Source organism: Colletes gigas, unplaced genomic scaffold (genome assembly GCF_013123115.1).
Source record: "Colletes gigas isolate AHSC1104 unplaced genomic scaffold, ASM1312311v1 Colletes_gigas_Sc00036, whole genome shotgun sequence".
Taxonomy (NCBI): domain Eukaryota; kingdom Metazoa; phylum Arthropoda; class Insecta; order Hymenoptera; family Colletidae; genus Colletes; species Colletes gigas.
The window spans coordinates 552,709-575,333 of record NW_025106665.1 but is presented as its reverse complement, the minus strand read 5'-3'; the positions used below and the strand labels follow the sequence as shown (position 1 = coordinate 575,333).

The 22,625-nt window shown below is 38.5% G+C and overlaps 2 protein-coding genes across 2 annotated transcripts; one reads left to right on the top strand and one right to left on the bottom strand.

The window, feature by feature from the left end:
• Positions 1–428: 428 nt before the first annotated feature.
• On the bottom strand, positions 429–22,363 carry LOC122402425 (lysophospholipid acyltransferase 2). The gene is made up of 11 exons (XM_043405196.1): positions 22,017–22,363; positions 6,701–6,846; positions 4,883–4,960; positions 3,915–4,006; positions 3,368–3,479; positions 3,044–3,179; positions 1,861–2,008; positions 1,582–1,787; positions 1,245–1,442; positions 1,002–1,153; positions 429–935 (listed from the first exon to the last, which is right to left on the bottom strand). Exons 1-11 carry the CDS (start codon positions 22,098–22,100, stop codon positions 785–787), a joined length of 1,503 nt encoding a protein of 500 aa, XP_043261131.1. The 5' UTR covers positions 22,101–22,363; the 3' UTR covers positions 429–784.
• Positions 9,428–11,501, top strand: LOC122402426. Its single transcript, XM_043405197.1, has 2 exons — positions 9,428–9,617; positions 9,941–11,501. The coding sequence occupies exons 1-2, from the start codon at positions 9,525–9,527 to the stop codon at positions 11,192–11,194; spliced, it is 1,347 nt and encodes a 448-aa protein (XP_043261132.1). The 5' UTR covers positions 9,428–9,524; the 3' UTR covers positions 11,195–11,501.
• Positions 22,364–22,625: the final 262 nt, after the last annotated feature.

Sequence of the window (22,625 nt, the reverse complement as noted above, 5' to 3'; positions counted from 1 at the left end):
CTTTTAGTATTATAATTACGAAGTAAAATGAATGTTCGTGGTTCCGCGAGATTATTCTAGAAATGTATTGTATATTTTATGAATTTACGACATCGATGTATATTCGTACTTACGTAATGCGTCTTGGGGGGTTGAGCATTCCCGGACGACGTATATTTTTCTGCCACCGGGTGTAAGCATTATTCGCTATCGATAAAATGATCGGAGATAACAAAAGTTCGTAAATAAATATTCAAATTTATTTAAAATTAATGATGGTATTATTTCTGACACTAAAAAGTATAAAACTGTAAAATCGCTCACAAATTCTTAGAATTAAAAACTGTGTAACACGTTCCAAGCAAATTATTAAATTGTTTTTTTTTTTTTTTTTTTTATCGTAACGCCGTAAAGAGAAAAAGTGGAGAGGGAAAAGGAACGTGAAAACGTTAAAGATAATCACCATGTATTCGCGCGAACAATAAAATCTGCAACGTTGTCCGGTGTCGTCTGTTCGCCGTCAAACGTCAATCGGCAAACGGTCTTCTTTCTTAACATATACACGAACACTCATATATATATATACGATATACTCACTCATATTATATAAAACAACTATACTTTTTTTTTAACACGCTCGACATCTGTAACCGGTAACACGTCATAACAATACATATCGTACGTATATATGCGCGAGTGTATATATAATATATACATAATATTTATACATATATATTTATATATAGTAAAACATTCATAAAAAATATTTTTCTCTCGCGACCGTACGACCGCGTCGAAATAAAGTTTACATGGTTTTGCGCGCAGTCCCGTTGATTAATTCCTGAGAAGCGTTAATCTCTTTCTCGGCTACTTTTCCGGGCGCCGGAATCTTCGGAAGAAAAGGTCCGATGACTAATATAGCTAGACCCACTAAGTGTGGGATCATTTTTAAATACCTAGAAAATGAAAATACGTTATACCGTCGAACAGTGTTTACATAAAGATAACAATTAGGTACTTACAGGTACATCTGGATACTTGGAACAAATTCCAAGAGTACAAAGCTGAAGGAAATGTAGGCCATCAAGAATCGCGTTGCAACGAAGGAAATCACATCGTAAAGGAACTTTTTGCTTTTGGACCCTAAGAAGTACGGTCGAATCTTACGACGATTCTGTTGCAATAAGAAACAAAGCCTTATCGTGGACGAATTCTATTTTTAATGGAAAAAAATCGGAACGAGTTGGAATAAAAATTTCGCTTACGATACGTGACACCACAGTGAAGAAGGCTCCGTTGGCGAATGTCAAATAGTAACCTGGATAAAAACCGTGCCACAATGCGGAAAGAGCATAAGTATACATGAGCTTGTTGGATTTGGTTCTATCGTACATGATAGATCTGAGCCACTGATTGGTTCCTTTGTTCCAACTTTCGATGCTCTCTTTCAAATTCTGAGACGTCTAAAATATTCGAACAATCTCATAATATCGCGAACGTTAACTTAAAGTCTGTACCTTAATGATATGCGATTCTAATTGTCCCGTAATTAGGTAATTATACAGACGCCGTTGAACAGAAGTAACCGTGCGTGATAAATACCTCGAAACTGATAACATCGACATTAGAATACAGGTCCCAGTTGGGTTCACCGTTTTCCTTATATCCGTTGAAACCGAGGCCAGAATTATTGCATATAGCATCGACAAAAATCCAGGCGTGATAATACTTGCAACGGACCAACGTAGTGGCAATCATCAAGTACCCGAATTTCTGGAGTATCGTCGTATTCGCTAAGAAGTCTTCGTCTGCGAACAAAACGAAGCCCCGTCAAAGAAGGAACTTAACGGCACGCATGAATACTAGACGAGCTGGACGAACCTTTCACTCTTTGAATCGGGTATCTTGGCATCAAAGTCACGAGCAAAGCGGCGAAAAATAAACTGGTTATAGTCTTTTTTACCACGACTGGTATCGGGGATGGTTCCAGGATTATTTCATCGTAATGACTAGAATTTTTGTCACAACCCTGAAAACAAAATTTATACCCTCTTCATTCGTTCAGCCTTTGGACCACGAAGAGCCATACAATACTCGTAAAAATTTACTATTACTTATTTGCCAAACAAAGGACATTCCTCTTATCTCAAAACTTATTTTATGGGATTGGAGATCTCAGTTATCGAGAGGTCGTTGAAAGACTATCCCCACCACACTGTTTGGCTACTTTGCCACTCTGTCTCTTATCTTTTTACACAAATGGCAAATACATGTTGTGCGTTTCTCGACTAGGGAGACAAGTTAGCGTAAAGTAAAAGTGGGTGTCACGATTAATATGATACGTAGGAGGGGAAATGACCTTGAGCATTCAATTGGATTTTATTCGATTATAGCTACAATTTTTTTCGTCTCGAGTTAATAGACGAATAGAGATAAGCAGTGGTATTCACAAGGAATGATCCGCAACGGAACTTCAAAGAATCTTGAAACTTACAAAATACTTTCCCAAACACAATGTCGGTGGGGGAACGCTAATGGCGTGGACTGCATTTACTCCGGAATGAATAATACATGGAAATTCCAGAAGAGAATTTCTTGGACGTACCGACAAGATAATGTACCAACACATAAGAATCGAACAACAATGGAATGGATTGAAACGTTTAACGTTAATTTATTAAAGTGGCCAGCGTGCTCCCCAGATCAAAATGTTACAATCTGTGAGGCACTAGGCCATATTTACGACATTATTCACGCACGTAATTGACAATATTCAAGTATTCCAGGATCAGAGGATATTGTGATCAAATCGTGGGGTACAATTAACGAAAATTAATCAGGAGTCGCATTTTGTACTTAACACGAAAGAAATAAGGTCCTACTCTATCCCTATGTTGCTCAAAAAATTTCAGACTGTTTTAATTTTCGGGGATCATCCCTTGTTAGTCGATGGGATATATTTCCTTCAATTTTACGAGTATTTTACACGGGTATTTATTCACCATGTTTGTTGACCCGTTTGCTTCAGGTCTGTGCAGAGGAAAACGATCGTAATTATGTTTACCGTCAGAGGTTTCCGTCCACTTAAATGATGCCCTTGAATGAAATCAATGTAATCGCGATACAGTATCACCGGCCCGGCCATCAGAGCTTGAAAATGGAAGACGTAGCTAAAGTACTCCAAAGTGCTGGGCATCTTTCTACAATAAATCATGCATAATGGATTTTACCGCATCCTACGACCAAATAATATAGTAAAACCTGAGTCATCGCGAGATGAGTGTCACGATGCTTGAATATGAATGAAAGTTGCGTCAGATACGGCGGAGCATCTGTGCGTTCTCGTATTGTACGAATAAAGGCCCGTTAGTAGAAGACGTCAACTCACTTCACGGCTTGTTTGAGCTGCGATGGTGTGAGTTCCTCTTCGCGTCGTGTCAGCCCATCGTGTATGCTGTACGCGAGGCTCGTCACTTTTTGCGTTATCACCATCAGCGGCCCTGCAACCCAAACGATTCGGTACATTTTTCGTTACCAGAAATTGTCTTGAGAACGACTGAAATTGGCAAAATCACGTATACGTGACACCGGCCAGGATGGTGTTCCTTTTTCGAATACAAACTACAAAATTGGCACATTCTCTGTCGCTTCTTCTTTCATGTTGACGAAACAAATACATACACCAGATATGTATGTAGATTCAAATTAGAGACTCGCGATGGTAGAAAGTACAAATACTAAATCGCGAAAATATCTCGGACATTGCCAATGTCGTTTCCGCGTCTCTGTTATCCGCGCTTCTAATTACAGACGCAAATCGTTCGCTGTATCAAGTGTCCAGCCGTTGACACGCGATATTCGCGTAGTTTGCGCGGCAAATGAAACTGAATTCCCTTCGTCGGCGATCGTACCGAGATGGCACGCGCAATACTTACCGGTGATATCAAGAGTGTACGAGCCATAACTGTATATCTGTCGATGATAATGCACGCACGATAAGTAGACCATCGCGGTCGTCAGTACACCCCTGAAACGTGTTATCAAGATGAGTTACCAAGTTCAAGGAACGATCATTGGCCGTGGCAGAACGAACGCGAAAAGGCTTCCTACTTTAATATCTAACGCAGGCTAGACGCGTATATTAGGCTGTTGCGCGTGTAATAACGAATTCACGAGCAAACATTTCAATCTGTTACATTCCATCCATTTCTATCGGCGATTTAAAAGTGAGTTTAATGTTTTAAAAATCTATCTACGCGACATTTTTGCCAATTTAAAAAATACGTGATCACAGCAACGGATAAGATATGGGTAGAAAGTGCCATAGCGAATGATCGTTTCAACAACTATTATTTTACTATCTAACTTGAAACTATCAATATTGGAGCTTAAGTTTAAAGCACCTTTTGTATTGTATCGTTTGAGCGATAATTACAGTTTTAAAAAGAAATTCATATATTTATGTTTGCATACTGATAACGAGTAAGATGAAACAATTAATGGGCGTCGAGAAAATACAACAATTCCTGCTACACATTACTACGCAGGAATTTAAAAATCTCTATTTATAGCATTATCTGTGTACATTTTTCAGGTTTTATCGCAGTATGCAGACACCGTTGCGGAAATTCGTGTACTCGTAAACGCAGCTAATGCACGAATAAAAAAAGGATCAAAAGGATTTCGAAAATATTAAGCTCGGAAAAGTGAGACACTTTGTAACGAGTGTTTGCTTATTGTATATGTAAATATAATATTTTTTCTCTTTTTCGATTTATGCTACCTTCGTTTAGCATTTATAAAATTCCGTGAGCGTGCGAGGTTTTTAATAATCGATGCAGCGATTAATGTTGTCGTAGTGTTACTAGTAATTAGAATAACTGTATCGTTGCGTGTAACTTGCCTCTGCAGATTGCGAGGATTCTGTGTGCGCATTACTATGTAACATAAACCAGGAAGGAGCGCAAGGTGTATCGTCTGCCTGAAAAAACATAACTTCGTAAAGTATATCATGTTGGTTTTAGAGGAGTAACTTGAAAATACAATCTGAGTTGAGCTTAGTTTGAAACCTTCAAACCAAACCAACCACTTATATTATTCAAATAAACTTGATCGCATCTATTCCAGACGTTTTGAAAGAGCATGTGACACAATGAAGATATTTCTTACTTAAATAGAAATCTATGCTTCGTCTTCATTCTTCGCTATTTTTAAAAATGACGCCAATAAATGTTTTCTGAACAACCTCGCATTCATACGTTGAATAAAAACTTGATCGTCATATTTAAAAAAAAATATCATCGAATCCGTATGATATAACGAGCGTACAGTATGTCGAATTTAAACAAAGTGTAGATTAAAAATAGACGTGACATAGTTCGAAGCTAAGTTAAAAATGCGCGTGACATTAGGACGCAAAAATATCTCGACTATGACATCAACTGAATCTGCAGACTTCTTTTTCATTGTTTTAATTGCTTTCGACTTTGTGTTCGGAAATAGGAACATAATTTTAGCACTTATCGCGATCGTAATGGTTCAACCTTGAGCGACTATGAGTCACTTCATTCAAGTTATCGCTAGAAGAGCTTCGGACACGAGATACAAAGGTACGAATTTCGTTTCTAAACATTTTTTGATCGAATTTGATACCGTCTTGGCATTTTCATTCGAGGGAGATTTATGTCAACGGAATCGTTTATGCCTTGAAACCACGAAACAGTCGATGGTATCTGATTTTCTATCATTGAAATTCACACTAAGTAGGTTGATGCAACTAGGGCACTCTTTCTACAGGGAGTGTCTTTAAAGGTGAGATCCGCTTCAGAAATGGATTCAACGCTATCTATCGGGGAAACACATTTACATAATGTATACAAATTTTCAATACAAAGACCGAACTAAGGAAAACTAAAAAAAAAAACTGTCCTCAGAGATGATTTCGACGCGAATAATCCCCAGTTAACCGCTGGTAGAAAATAAGAGCATCGATAAAGTTCTATCTACCGAATACTGTCAAATACAATGATACCAAAAATAACATACGTAACTATGAAGATAAAATTCGACTGTAAGCGTTGTGCAATAATTCTCTGTTATATACACAATATTGTACTTCTACGATAATCACATTATACCAATAGATTACAAGAATTGATTCTATGATTATGTTAACATTTAGCTGGTTCTCCATTTCGAAAACAGTCTTACAATTGGTCGTTTTTAGTTTACTTCGGCTATTTGAACTACATTAGATGGGTGTAAAACTTGTGCGACTGACTGTATATCCGCTTATCTTCACATCAAGTGCTTAATATGACCACTTGCACCTGAATAGAGATGTGTAAACGTTTCGTCTATTGCGTTCGTAACTCTCAGGTGATATTTGGGTTTGTCTGCAACCTTGGAGGATCATTTCCAATCGAAGAACCTAAGATTGAACGATTCGAACAATAGAACGTATGTATGTATTTGTTAGGAAGTTGTTAAAAGGCAATCTGTTACAGAGATCGTGGTGGTTCATAGTTCACGTATACTGGAACACGATAAAATGGCCACGACTCGTGATCGAGCGCTAAAAAAGTTTCGCCGAAGCGGATCTCATCTGTAGTGTCGTACCCTTGTATAACGTAAATGAGAAATTACTTTTAAAAAAAACTTGCGCTCGTCAAAGCTTGTTCTCGACGTATTAATTAATGCCCAAAGACATGAACTGACTTACTTGCCAAAGCAGAAATATCCAAGCGCGACACCCATGACGAGGCCAAATACGTGTCTGGTGGTTGCTGACACGACGGATGGTTTAAGGAACGTCCTTAAAAATCCAGCCATCGCCAGTGCCGTGAACTGTGCCAATAGGAAATTCACCTGTCCACAGAAAAGAAACCTATCCGTTACGTTGTTACATATCACTCGTATATGGGACCGAAACGTTTGGTGACTTGGGCGTTCGCCCGATCATCTAGCGTACAACCCCTTGAAACTCTTAAAACTCTCGAGACGTCGTTACTTTGACACTCGAGGCAAGATCGGGCTATAATCCCCACCGAGCAACTATCTACCTTAGTGGTTTTAATCGCGAGTGTTCATTAGATTAATCGAGAAGTAGCTCATAGAACTTTTGCCGTCAAGGCAACCTAGCAATAGTAACAATTCTGTTAATTGATCACTGTACTTGAGCATCGACCAGAATATATTCAAGTAGTATTCCTCACTTGCATTATTCACTTAATACACCCTGAACCCTATTAACAGTAAGACAAGGGGTATCTCACGAGCCCGGTACACCTTTAACGCTCGAGGTGTACCATTACGACAGAGCAAAATCCTAAAACATCCTAAAAACCTACCCTGGTTCGTCCACTCCTTCGTCCGTGAAACCATACATTTTCTTTATAAATCTAACCCCGTGGCATCCAGGGTATAGAGCCCCTGGTTTGTCCTAAAACCAGGACCCAGGATCTCGTGCTCGCGCTCGCATAACAACGTCGTCCCTTAAATTCGTGCTTAATTTTGTACAAGAACTTAAATTAATATTTCAAACGTATGAAATTTTGCCCAAAACGTTGCAGAACGACGATACAACTTCAAGAATTTTTAAAGATATTTTGCAGTACGACGACAACGGTTGAAACAGCATGGTGACGAAGTATCTCGAGCGTAGAATTTTTTAGATAGGCTTTTATTACGCATACACGTAACATGGCAAAATCTATTGACCTTATCAAGCATTGTGGCCATCAAATGTAGTGAATAGTAATTGGGTACAATAACACTTCCACATAAATGTGCTTTGATCTAACCAATTGATACGGTATACAACTGTTTTTTTAATTTAATTCCCTCTACTCGGCGAGACTGAATAAAGAGCCTATTTTCTTTTCGACCGCGAGCTTTCGTATGGAATTCTACTTTGAAAAGTGAAGATATTAGTTTACATTCATGAAAATCAACGAGTGACGTCGGTTTGCAGCGTCAGCGTTAAAATGATAAAGTGTGGGAAATCAAAGCAGCTTAGCGGGGAAAAACTCGATTAATGTCTTCAATTGACATATGTTTTACGGGGACGCACTCGAGCAGAGATGATTAATCGTTATCTCCGTCTCGATGTGCGACACAATCGTCAAAACAGTCTGCCGAGTCTCGCGTTTCGCGAGCAAATAACACGTCTGAATACGATCATCGTGGAACATGGAAATTCTAGCGAGTCCAGTGTCCATGGGGTTTCCCCTTTCACGGGGAACGACAGAAAATACGTCCTGCCGACTACGAAGGCCGAATACGAAAAGGAACAAATGCATAGACTCCATTGTTCTTCGGTGTTCACACTGTATCGCATTCATCGAACGAAGCGATGCTTTTTTTAAACAGGTGTACAAAGGTTTCGCAGCGAAAAATACTTTGTGCCGAGTTCTATTGACGTTGTCACGTTCGTACAATTATTAAGGCAACTCATTTATCCTGCTGTATCATAACCGGAAAATGTAAAAACAATTCGAGACGATGTTTTTACAAATTACGAATAAAAATATATAAATTGTTTACTTTTTTTATAGAGAGAACAGACAGGGTTTTTACATTCACTTAATGTCTTAAAGTGAAGCATATTTTCCCGATTGATTGGCAACGTGTTACAAGGGAAACTGTGTTAGAAAGTAAACATATCGTACTGAGGCTAGCGAATTGCACACTTTCATTCCTACGTTGATTTTTCTTAAATACATCTTTTCGTTCTCGAAATATGCATGAATGTGCAAGCTATTTTCAATAGGTTTACACTTTTCACGATGAGTCACCTCCTACTTTCTCTTACAATAAGATTACTGATATTTCTCGATCGAATATTAGCGCTTGTGACTAAATAAGTTAACTTTCGTCGTCTTTGGACTGCATTTAATAAACCATTATCTAACTATATATATTCAAATCAAGAATTTAATAATATTACACTTCAATAACAAAGTTTGAGACACGATTCCGTCCCCTCTGGAGTTCCACAGGGATCACACCTAGGTCCCCTACTTTTCAATTAATTCAGTCTATTTACAGATTGATCAAGCAATTTTTCGTTCACACCTACGCAAGCTTACAATTAACACAAACTAAAGAGACGTGAAAAGTTTTCCCGCATTCTTTATAATCGTATATACTCGAAGGAACAGTCACGGATAAATAAATAATAATTGCATGAATAGAAAAACCGATGTAAATTTAATTTTCATATTTCGAATGCATCGCGAATTCGAATAATAATCGCATAGATAATTCGATTCGCACAGATGACCCTTCCTGACCCGCGGCGAGGAGTTCCCCGCAGTCGCGAAGAAGAACTGAATATAGGCAAAGAGACAGAACTAAATACGGAATCGACAGTGAATCCCCGGTGACACGTATTACAATGAAAACAGGGAAAATGCTTGCAGTATGAAGTCTGTATATAAGACCAAGCTGCTGCCAGATGTAACCATACAGTTCAATTAGCTCCAACCGAAGAGCCATCAGAAATCTTCTGTTCAACATTTCGAGGACTACCAAACTCCAGCAACATGAAATACATCGGTCTTGCATTAACATTGCTCTGTGCAATCGCATACACTGCAGCTCAACAAGAACAACTTGGAGATGAAGAAGAGTCCTACGTGAGTACTTACTTTTATTTACTTTTGCATAAATTCTTCTTTAAATTCATACCAAGCCACTTAGAATTTGGAAGCTAACTGAGTAAATTGATACTCACGTATCAGAAATTTTCTTTTATTTATATGTTATTCTTTATTGGCATCTTTCTGACATCTTATTCTTGGATTAATTTTATCCTATTATTATGTATTCATTTATATCTTTCTATCAACGCATTCATCTATAGAATTATTAACATTCTATCAAAAGGAAACCCTTTCAATTTCACTCAGAAATAAAACTCTCAAGCGAACACCAGGTATAAGATCCATTCTTCTTTCAGATCCCAGAACGTATTCGTCGGGAGGCCGATCCCCAGGGATCTCTGGTCATCCAGGGAACGAAGCCCTTGGATGGTCCAGACCGACGACCATCTCTAGACGTTGACTACCACAACCGAGTTTTTGATAGAAACGGTGGAGCATTAAGCACCTATGGTGGTCTTAACATTCGTCCAGGTCAATCACCACAGCCGCATGCTGGTCTTCAATACGAACGCAATTTCAACAATGGTTTCATCAGAGGACATGGCCAAGTACAACGAGGTCCTGGTGGCGGAGCTTCCCCTAGTTTTGGAATGACTGGTGGATTCAGATTCAGACGAGAAGCTGATCCTCAGGGATCTTTGGTCATCCAGGGAACGAAGCCCTTGGATGGTCCAGACCGACGACCATCTCTAGACGTTGACTACCACAACCGAGTTTTTGATAGAAACGGTGGAGCATTAAGCACCTATGGTGGTCTTAACATTCGTCCAGGTCAATCACCACAGCCGCATGCTGGTCTTCAATACGAACGCAATTTCAACAATGGTTTCATCAGAGGACATGGCCAAGTACAACGAGGTCCTGGTGGCGGAGCTTCCCCTAGTTTTGGAATGACTGGTGGATTCAGATTCAGACGAGAAGCTGATCCTCAGGGATCTTTGGTCATCCAGGGAACGAAGCCCTTGGATGGTCCAGACCGACGACCATCTCTAGACGTTGACTACCACAACCGAGTTTTTGATAGAAACGGTGGAGCATTAAGCACCTATGGTGGTCTTAACATTCGTCCAGGTCAATCACCACAGCCGCATGCTGGTCTTCAATACGAACGCAATTTCAACAATGGTTTCATCAGAGGACATGGCCAAGTACAACGAGGTCCTGGTGGCGGAGCTTCCCCTAGTTTTGGAATGACTGGTGGATTCAGATTCAGACGAGAAGCTGATCCTCAGGGATCTCTGGTCATTCAGGGAACGAAGCCCTTGGATGGTCCAGACCGACGACCATCTCTAGACGTTGACTACCACAACCGAGTTTTTGATAGAAACAGTGGAGCATTAAGCACCTACGGTGGTCTTAACATTCGTCCAGGTCAATCACCACAGCCGCATGCTGGTCTTCAATACGAACGCAATTTCAACAATGGTTTCATCAGAGGACATGGCCAAGTACAACGAGGTCCTGGTGGCGGAGCTTCCCCTAGTTTTGGAATGAGTGGTGGATTCAGATTCAGACGGGATGTCGACTCCATGGATGGAGAAGAGGAATAGTATTACCACTCTGCGGGCGAAACATCTTTTTGTCGAAACTAACTTTTGTCGGTACCTTTACGTTTCGTACACGAATTCAAATTTTTAATCAAACAGATCGCGTTTAAAATTTTTTGATTACGTTGTATCAAGACGTTTAAAATTCTCCATACATCCGTATCATTAATTTATTTAATCGCTCGTGTAAACCAAAGGGCCGGTGGTAGTTTCTTTAAATTCATCTTCGACAAAAAGTTGCCGCCCTTACGAATTAACTGCATTTACTTAAAGTTTAATAACCGTTGAGGCTATGTATTATTTAAATACGATTTCGATCAAACGTTAACATTATTTATTGTTATTTCATAATAAAAAGTTATTTGCAATTAACAGTGTCGCAAATGTTGTATTTATATTGTATATTATCTGCTCGTTCTGCTGTTGTTAGCTCGGTGAGAACCTGAATACGTAGAAAGTGCAATTTAAATCGCAATGTCACTGTCGTATTTAACCTTTCTAATTACGATGCAAACGGCAAACTACTATCGAAACAAACTCTAGTGGCTACTTAAATACTGGTTCATACCCGCTATACTGATTACTTTACTGCTCCATCTCTCGACGTTTCGCATAAACATGCTTGCGTCGGAAACAGAGCCATAAGCTGAAAAACATGTGCCGTGTATTGACCAAACACTTGATTTTATCCCGACCATAACTGTTAGCCACTCTGTCTGCGTCTTTCGTAAGCCTCCTTCTAAACTGAAAGTCATCCTACCTTTCATATTTTACTTTCTACCTGTCTTCGTATTCCTTTCTTTTCCACTTTCTTCTATCTGCCTTTCACGCAGTTTGCCTTTTACGCTACTTCATCCCGTTATAACTTTCAAACTCTTACTCTAATCACTACGCGTCCGTCACGCGACTTTCTCATACCGGAAGTGCCCAGGGAACAAACTGGATTAAATCGGGAATAATAATTACACGCATGACGTAGAACCTCTCGAATAAAAAAAACTCTCGTGCATCGAAAATGCCATGCGTATAGTGGTAACGTGTAACAATAGAAATTCTGAAGCGCTTCGATATTAATAATTAATGCTTCTGGTATAATTATGCGACAACATACCGGTATTTTCGTCTTATAACGCGTTTATATTTATCGACATAGACGGCTTTCCTTAGTAAACACGCGCGTGTCTAAAGTTATTTTATTTTCAATATCTAAACATAATCCTTGCGACGAACTTTTCACCTTTACGGAGTTCCCAACGCGAGGAAACCTCGATTCTATCGTGCGTGGCACTTTTTTAACCCGCGTGAATCCAGAAGAGAACAAACACAAGAGAGGAAAGAAACATGCACTGTCATTAAAATTAATATCACGTTACACCTTTCGTATAATTACGCAAAGCATAAAATTAAAGACAATTAAATGCAAATAACATTTTTTTGCTCGTTATACATCGAGCATGAATCTTTATCGACGCATAAGAAACGAATGGATAATTAGAAATTGATGATCGCGTATGATTGATCGTTCTAATACAATTAAGAATCAAAGAAGTATACAAGATGATTCTAGAAATTGATTCAGGTTATAGCTCCATCGTAAATAATAGATGGAGAAAGATTGCACTTTCATTTATATGATTCAAGAAAATTGGGAACGAACAAAGGGCAGGTAGACACAGTTGTAAAGAAGATCCCAACAGAAAACTATTAAAATCAACAATTTTGATTACGATGTTAAAAATGTTGGTCGAAATACTTGTAGTATACTGATAATGCTTATCATTACTAAGCCCTGTAACACATAATACATGCAATCAATTTTGAGTTTCGATACGACCTAAAGTGGATAGCGTGACTGAATTACGTCAAAGCTATGGACTCGTTACTTTATGTAATTATGAGTTTACACGAAGAATTAATAATGCACGACAGTGATCACCGAACTATGAAACGATGCAAACATGAACCATTTATCAAGGAATAAATAACGTTAAATTTATTAATCGAAATAAAAATAACATTACGATAAGGTTCTATTATTTTGTAATAAATTTTAAAAGGGTTGCTTAGCGAATAAATAGCACGCTAACTTTTCAGTAAGAACGCATCGCAGTGTCCACCGATGCGTGTCATTTTATCAAATAAGTATCGAACGACGCGGAATAAAATAATAATAAGGCAAAATTGAAGGAAATTGATGTCGCAAAGAACTACTAACGAGACATTTCATAGAAATACCACTTTATTAGGTCGTAAAAATCGTCTTCGACGTATGCAACCCGGAACGAATAATTACGAACATTAGCTGGTGCAAAGATTCTAATTCATGCTAACCCGTGTGCCACGAGAGACACTAAACGCGTATTAACTTCCGACAGTTTGTTTGGAAAAAGATGGTCGTCGAACTGCGAGTCGAGAAGCTTCTCGCGTCTATCGTTGAATTTATATTATTTTATGCTCGTTGTAAAAAACGACTGGATTTTACAACATGACTGCGATAAGCCTGACAAAACATTGATTCGTACATACCGAAATTAGAATGTATTATGCGTGATATTTCAATGCCATTCAAACGTCGACCGCCGATATAAATTACTGTCACGCCAGTCTTTTGGACAGTAACGAGACAAAAGTTTATTACTTTGAAAAAATTGCTAACGAGCAGACGATAAAATACAACCGAGAATATATCAGGCTGATAAGTCTTAAAACTGATAAGGTACGAACTAAAGTGGATTATACGTTAACTCCAAAATTAAACTATTATATTTTTCATTTTATTGCTATGCAAAATGTTCATTGTCGTTTCCCGGGCGGTAAACATCTTTCGCGATACTGCTGTGATAGTAGTTTACTCAAGCAAAAGCGAGATAATAGCTAAGCACGATATGTACTATATCTAGTTAATTGGTATAGTAATTAACCAAGACTTGCGAGAATCTATCTCGGTTATCAGTGTTAATTCTACCTTGCGACCGATCGCCTGACGCAAATAAAACGCCACTTCCGGGCGAAATCAAAGACAAATGGCAAAAACGTAAATTCGTTACCAAACGCGTCCATCATGTACAGTCATTCAAAATTTTAAACGATCGAACAATAATTTTCGTATTTGTTACGATTCTCAGGTATACGCGAAGAGAAACTTATTTAGAAGAAAACGATTACGTTTTCTTTAAAGCTACAATTGCAATCAATTAATGGCACCGTCGGAGGTTATCTATTAGTATGTTTTTCTTTTCTTGTACATGCCCCTTTTATTGTTACGAGAGATAATAGCACGGTGTTGTCTGCAATTCTCTTCTTGTGTTTTTAGTTCTGCTACGAGTCCTAGATTTCGCAATACGCCGGGGAAAAAATATTTACACAGTTTCCTCGTTTCTTCCGTAATGATAAAAACGTCGTTTAATTTCAGTAAAAATAAAGGATCACGAAATACTTTCTGTCGAAGTTCACGTAGTAAGGTGAATGTTCTCATTAGCGACCACGCTCGCTTGACCATTCATTTTTACTTTCGGCTAAGTGTGAAAGTCAAAGATATTTCGTACGATAATTGATCCATTAATCGATGCGTTATCAAATTCATTAATAATTGTAACGAGTATAAAATGTTACGGTTCATTACGATACAAAAGCAGAGAAATTTGAATGTTTTAAGTAAATACATTAAATATATCAGCTTTGATATTCTCGACCGTAATAAATATTGAATTAAAAATAGCACGTTTAATCGAAATTTTCGACAATAACCCAGCACCCAACGATCCAATGGATCCCATTGCCAATGATGGATGAGTGACCAGAATATTTTCTGGCTGGTAATAGTTTTACAAATAATACTTGTCTTTGTCGAGTAAACAATCGTTTGACCGCTTGCGTAGTCTATGATTACGTATGACACGAGCACGAAGACTTTGATAACCATATTAAAAGGTGCCCTCACAGCGTGATAATGTGCACGCACACTATGATCGATATAGTTCGCTTTCTATAATCGGTTAATCGTGAAAGCAGCCTAACGAGGGCAAAGGAAAATGTGCACGCGATTGCAGGATCAATCACGTGAGTAATCTTTCCGCCGATCGCGTTATCGCATTTCAGCAGCCACCAGTACACGTTACTTGCCATTAGTGGTTCTATTTAACACACAATGGTATACCGCAGGAATTTAATAGCTAAAGAAATGGAAATGCCTTCAACGTGCAACAGAAATGCTACGAAGTCGACGCCAGAATGAACGATGTACTTTTTATTTGCATCGGTCGTTTCCAAATTTCTTGAAAAGTATAAGAAAATAATATTCCAATAGTTAAGACGATCGAAGAGTTAATAGAAAGAATCGAAGAGACTTAACTTGAACAGTAAGCATTTTTGTAATGTAAATAAAATGAAAATCCAAATTAAATGCGGTTACGCAGAAAGTATCGATGGTATTGAATCCAATTGGTGCTCTAATCCGATTTAAATAGGATTACACAGTCCTATTAAGGGCACTTATTCTTGATCGTCTTAGCTAATTTGCATATCTTCCAACTACTCCTAAAATTATATAAACGGAAAAATTCCAGGTAATCGCACGTCATCAAATCATGCAAAAACTGATTTCATAACATTCGTTCGATGCATTTCAATTTCTATGAAACGTGTTCCAGACATCGTGATTTTAATTACTAATTAATAACTACCGTGCATACATCGTGGGCATAGAACATATGAATTCAATTTGTGATCATTCGATCTGTCGTCCATGGCAAATGACAAATTTACTTGCAGGTATAAGATCCGATATCACTTCTACTTTTCATAGACATAAAAATCGATCTGTGCATCGCACAGGATGTTACTGCAATCTCGAAACGAAACTGGTTATAGCGATGATATCAGAGAGAAATTACAACGTAACGGTATTTAACCGTACACGGTTACTAATAGAGCTGTTGATCTCGTAAACTACATTCTCTAGTTATTACAGTATCTGTATTTATTCCTGTACGAAGATAAATGCAAACATCAAACAGTTACTTTTTTTAAATTATTAAACGTAGTCTCTGATATTGTGTGAAGATATGCAACCATTTAAATACGTAATTGGGGATCTGCTTGCGAAATTTGTGGCGTAAAATAAGACTCTGCTCGTTCATCGAAGAAAGTTGAGGTCGTCCACTCTTCGCCTTGCTCCTCCTAACCCTGACATCCTGACCACGGTGTACATATATTTCAGGGTAAAAGAAAGGTCAGTTTTGAAAGGAACTGCAACTCGTATTGGGCCAACCTCGGCAATGCTCGCGAGCAAGCAAAGGCTATTGAACATTGCTTATATTCTACTAGGAAATATAGGAAATTGAGGCTTACAGTCTGTTTATCTATCTCTTGTGCAGTCATGTACTGTCTTTGCAGCGCTTCAGATTAATTTATAACGCGAGGTTTATGTTTGTCTAGCTGCGACTTGAAGCTAAACATGAATTCTGGTTAAATTCAACCACTTCTCTCAAGTTTTTTATTCCCATTACTCATAGACATAAACTCAAGGAAAAAGTCCAATTGATCGAAGACGAAGAAACGGTAAAACACAAATCAATCCGTCAGCAGCAATACAAGGGCGATCAATCTTTTAAATTAATTTATATTCAAACCGTAATTACAAGGTTTCATTAATTTCACGCGTATATTTCGTCGCGTATGAAATCGTTCACGTGACTATAGTTAATTTAAAGGTGAAACGCGCATTAATCATTCATTAAACGAACAAATTCGTACGAACCGTAAAAAATCATGCATACTTATTGTCATTAATACGGTATATCTGTCGTGACAAAATATGTCTAATGTTTTATTCACGGTAACGTGAACGCGCTATCTTGCGAATAATAAATGAAACTGAATAAACGATCGAGGCTCGAGTGTGCCCTACATTGTACGGTAATTAGTTGATCGTCGATTAATAATACCCGTGTGTACTTAATACGCGTTGTTCCCTAAGTAATCGCGTATCAATGTCGATTTATTTCGACGCGAGGGATCGAGACGAACAGATCGTTTGACACGACGGTTGGTCCGCAAAGGCCAATGATCTCTGCACATTTACTCGCAGCTACGCTGCACTACTTGCACGTTACGTGTACCTTTTTAGATACCAGGCTCCGGTTTATGCAACAAATCGCAATTCAACCGACCGTGCGCCCGTTTATCTCGAGTAGTACCTCTTACAGCTGATTTTCCTTATTGACTAGACTCGCGTATACGATTTCAATGAGGATAATAGCCGCGGCATAATAATGACTCGATACGTACGTTGAACTATGTTGCAATAATTAACTCATTGTCTGGCGTCAGTTTTTCATGTCTGGAGATGACTTCGACATCTGTTTAAATTATACTGTGATAAATATAAATGGCGCAGATACAGTGGTTCTTACTCTGTGATCCCTGGATAAATCGGATGGAACCTGAACTACTTTCGGTTCTTGTAAAACGAACACTGTTCAACTGAAAGTAAAACCAGATTTGTCAGCCTTGACCGTGGCTCGCGGTTAAGTTTAAAGAATTCTTTATCAATTTAAATTTGGAAATAAACTGGCGTGAAACAGTGGATACGAAAATAATTAAAACGAATCTCGCTTGCCGTTGAAAACATTCTAGTATCTAATGATATTAAATTAATATTTATATTTATTTTACACGTTTATTGGAAAATATTTCGTTAATGAATTATCACCAACTATAGCTGCTCGTGTACCAGAAAACCTTGTTCCGGAGTAACAAGAACATTTCGAACGGCTCGAAAAGATTTTAAGTGGCTTTGATCACGGGAAAAGAAAGTTCAAACATATTTGTCAAGTTTGAACGGTATTCGAATGACCGATAATTTCGACCTAGAAATCGAGTTTGTCCCAGTTTGGATTTCGAAGTAGTTGAATATTGAGTAATCGAACAATTCTATCCTAAACTGATACGATAAGGTCAAAGTGATTCGTAGTGTTTCATCAGCATGACAAATTTGCTTAGTTACATAAGGTGATTGTACAAACTAGGACAAACAGAAATAATGAAGATATTAGAATGTGCAAGATAAAACAAACATTCCGTATGCGCGTGCCACGCTTGTCAGTTGTGAAAATTATTTTAATTTGATATATGTGGTGCTACTATATTAAGACCTGCCATAGTAACTGACTACAAGAAAGTGCAATGCGACCAAATATATCCGAGTGAAGTGCCACTGACATCCTAGGCGCCATTTGAGCATTCCATTCTACGTCACGGTACATTCACCACACGAACAACTTGAATGAAAACGAAATTGTGGATTAAATATATATTAACCGTCTGAATTATAATGGGTCGATTAAACGACCGATTTAATCTGGATGTAATCACCTGCGCTGTTCCGGCCGTCGAAGAATTTTTATTAAAAATGACTACCACCTAGAAAGCATTAAACATGCTGGGGAGTATTGTAGCAAATGCACAGAGCTCCATCCGGTGTCTGCTAGAATATTAATGAGTCATCGATTCATAATCACAGCTCCGCAAGGCGTGTCAGCGTCGAACAGCCTTCGATTCTAAAGTGAATATAATCTACTGCACAATGTATATTATTTCGTGTAAATTGTGCTGACATCCGGAGTAAAGAATATTCCTGGTCGAGCTCGCTTTCCGAGAGAACGTTTAATAACGCAAAAACGTTAAAGCAAATATTTTTCGCGAGCTTTCTAGATACTGGCGAAAGTGTAACAGCAGTTGTGTTATCGGAAATGTTTGATACGATGCTAAAAAATCTTGATAAGTCGAGCGGAAGATTGATGCAAGAGGCACGTGTTTTCGACTTAGTTATTTGAAATGTTCTAAAGGATCCCAGCAGATTGTTGTAAAAAGAAAAGCGGAGGTTGATTTCGTGCTGCGAATTATCGTGAATTACATCAAACTCCGCTATGACGTCGCGTGCAATGGCACGACAGACAGGAATAGCAATTAATGTGGAGAACGTGCTGTCTATTTTACAACAATCTAATCATATTAATCGCAAGAAATAACAGAAAAAAACCGACATTCGCCCAGGGTTCACTGGACGAACCAGTTGTTCCGTTTAACCTATCTAATAAAAAATTCGAGAGTAACGGGACGCTGCTCTCGAGCGTCCTTTTTCATCTAGGGCTAAAAGTCCATGCGAACGAAACGGGATCCTGGTCACGCTGCTCCTCAAAAATAGAGGACAGCCGTGTTTTGTTACGCATTCTTCAAGTTCCATTACAACCTTAGCCACCGATACATTCCTTTTCGAGCGGGTTGCAACGCCGTTGCAACTGTTCTAGGTAGTAACTTCTAACTGTACAAGCTGCAAGAACTAAAGCTGGGTTCTGGTTTTATAGAACGAACCATAGACTTTACGATTAATTATATCTACTAAAAATTTCGGATCTTAAAACCACACCTTTAATCCTTATTTTGGCAACCGAGGTATATGGACACTTTGAGCATAGTTTTTCCATACATCAAATTTAGATTGATAGTTTCCATACTTTCCCAAAACTTTTAATTTTCCATTTATATAACTCAGCCAATTCTGTGAATATACAATAAATAGTATAGTATTTATTCCTGTTTTTTGTCAGTATTGGTAGCAAATTAGAATTAAACATTGAGAAACGAGGTCGATACATTGCTCGGACGATATTTAATGAGTTATACGCAGTTTTTTGTATCACGCCGCTATTGGAGGATCGCGAAGAATTATTGCAAGTCATTCCTTTCTTTTTATGGCAATCTTACGATTACTAAATTGTTACACGCAGAAATGTGTAATATAAGGGCGTATTCTTGCCGAAACAAAAGATACTTCTGCCTACGTGTTATCATTATTATTTTTTAGTGGGTCAGTAAATACACACAGATAACTGCAAAATATTACACACATCTTTTTTATATAATCGTAAGATGATAAATTACGCGTACGTTGACGATCATTGAATTAGCAGATGATACGACGGAGAGATTGAACGAAGTGAGTTTCAAGTACAGTATACAATTAAATTCCCTCCCACGCGTTTCGGCATCGAATTACATTGTCTGTGATCGATAACGTTTCAAGCATTGCAAGTGGTCCTAAAATTAAATTACTACGACGCTCTTACGCAGAAAAAGAGATTGATCGTACAGATTGATCGTATACATTTGTGCAAAGGAAAAATTTAATTTGCGTACGCACTGTGTTTTATCGAAAAAATTTACATGCGTACTCAAATCTCATTTTTACCCTCGCTTACGTAGCGCAAAATAGAAGAAAAAATGAACGTGAATTAGATATATTATGCAATACTACTTAAAAATAGTTAAATGCGAAGATATAATTTCAAGAAAGATAAGGATTATCTCTGTAGATAAGAATTATGACAAACGTAAAAATGCCATCGTCGTCGATTATTCATAATTAATCGTTTGAACTTTAATTTATTACGATGCTCTTTGCTAACCCCCAGAGAGCGAAAGGAAAGAAAATAAAGGTTTCGCTAAATATAATACTGACAAGAGGCGTTTTAAATGGCTCCATTTGAACCGCTCAACGGCCACAAAATCATACCGGTTGCTCGTTACCGCAGACCAATTTTCAAGGCGCAATTACTACCTTGCGAACAGCAAAAAAGGGTTTCGCGCCTTTGTAGTTTTCAAACATCGTGTAAATATGATTGTTTCGAACGATTCTAATAAATAATTTATAAAAAATTTCTACTCAAAAAATATTCTACTTCGTTGAAATTTAATTTATAAATTGCGCTGGTCTTCCTTTCTGTTAAAAGGATATCTACTTTCGAAATAACCATTACTCGACGACCGTAGTAAACACCGGCTACTCGCGCGGAACTAGTCCATGTTGCACTCGTATTTTCCCAACTGTTGCATTTGATGCAACCTATATAACGTAAATCGTCTCCCGATGCGCTCACCAGTGTTCTATTTCCAGCATATATATAAGTATACTTCATTGCGGTCAACATTTATCGTTTTACAAATTGCTTGCCAATCCACACGATTCGTTTAAGTTTTTAACGGTGATTATCTTATCACGATACAACGGCTTCACTATCGAGAACTGTACACCATAAGGCCGCCCAGCGAAACAGGGAACAGGTCTAATCAAGGACGAGAAGCACGTAGAATACGAATGCACTTACGATAAGTTAAACGTACTGTATATCTAATGCTATTTTTAATTTTCTTGTAACACTGTTTTTGATGCTGAATTCATCCCCCGTCTAAGAATAATATCGCACGAATCGATGAATCGGGAACCGAGTTTTCATTGCACTATTGACATTTAATCATTACGCACGACACACATATTGCATACAATACAGGTTATAAGACCAGATCTCCGGAGTCGTACATGTAAATTAATATAGCTCATAAAAGTACAATACAAGACTATGTGAAAGCGATTTAAACGGCGACATTTGTATCTATCCCACGCACGTATACCGTATAAGTTACGCACAGAGAACGCTCTAACAAGCGGTTACTCCGAATCATCGAATTATCACATTGCTCCTGGCCACTCCGGATTTCTTAATGCACCCTAACGCCACCATGTTTATCTGCGATTGAAAACGGGCTTGATTCACGGCGTTAGAATCTATGAAACGTCAATCCAGTCGGGGCATGTCAAACCTTAACCTTGACGATCATCGCAAATCAATCGCAAGGATACTTAATTAGAGCGTCCGAGATTCGACCTGATCGAAATTCGATCGATGCGCCCTCCTTTTCTGTGGTCAGAGGGCAAATAAGAAGGACGATTGCTCTAGATGAAAGGGAAATGAGATAAATTTCTCACCTGGTCGATCGGCAGGTCGATGGAATCCGCGAGCCAGGAAAAAATCCGCGAACCGTCGTAGTAGTCCTCCTCGAAGGCGGTCATTGTCAATGATTATAGAACGGAATAAATACACGCGTGCGCGAAACAACACCGTAATGTGTCGTGCCTCAGGAGCACGACACTAACGCACGGTCGAGAGGACACGGTTACGGCTACGCTTCGCTTGATTTCTCTCCCTCGATCGTTAGAACGCGATGAATTCACGCAACTAAGTACGACAACGACGACGGATCCTGAAATGCAGCGCCGCTACGTTCCGCGCCGGCTAACAGACCTGCCGGCACTCAGGGCCGTATCCACAAGTGGCATGATCAATTGCACGTGATGGAGACTGTTGATCTCCAACGCTGCGACGCGCGCGTCTAGCTATACCATTATGCTTGAAACTGTCTTGTCACAAGTGGCGTGATTTTATCGCCGGTAGCAATATTAATGAACGCAACAAAACGAAGAATAATCAGTTGTTATCCATAGAGCATGAAACGTTACAGAACTATTGCTGCCATATTCAAATGATGCAATTACATGTACAATATTACGGCAGTGTGCCTGTGCGATATTAAAACT

Excerpts from the sequence above, each read along its gene's own strand:
- LOC122402426 (XM_043405197.1), top strand. The coding sequence starts at position 9,525 with ATGAAATACATCGGTCTTGCATTAACATTGCTCTGTGCAATCGCATAC. Across the intron at positions 9,618-9,940 it reads GAGATGAAGAAGAGTCCTAC|ATCCCAGAACGTATTCGTCG; the intron begins GTGAGTACTTAC and ends TTCTTCTTTCAG.
- LOC122402425 (XM_043405196.1), bottom strand. The coding sequence starts at position 22,100 with ATGACCGCCTTCGAGGAGGACTACTACGACGGTTCGCGGATTTTTTCC. Across the intron at positions 4,961-6,700 it reads GGATATTTCTGCTTTGGCAA|GCAGACGATACACCTTGCGC; the intron begins GTAAGTCAGTTC and ends ATGTTTTTTCAG. Across the intron at positions 936-1,001 it reads CCAAGTATCCAGATGTACCT|GTATTTAAAAATGATCCCAC; the intron begins GTAAGTACCTAA and ends TTCATTTTCTAG.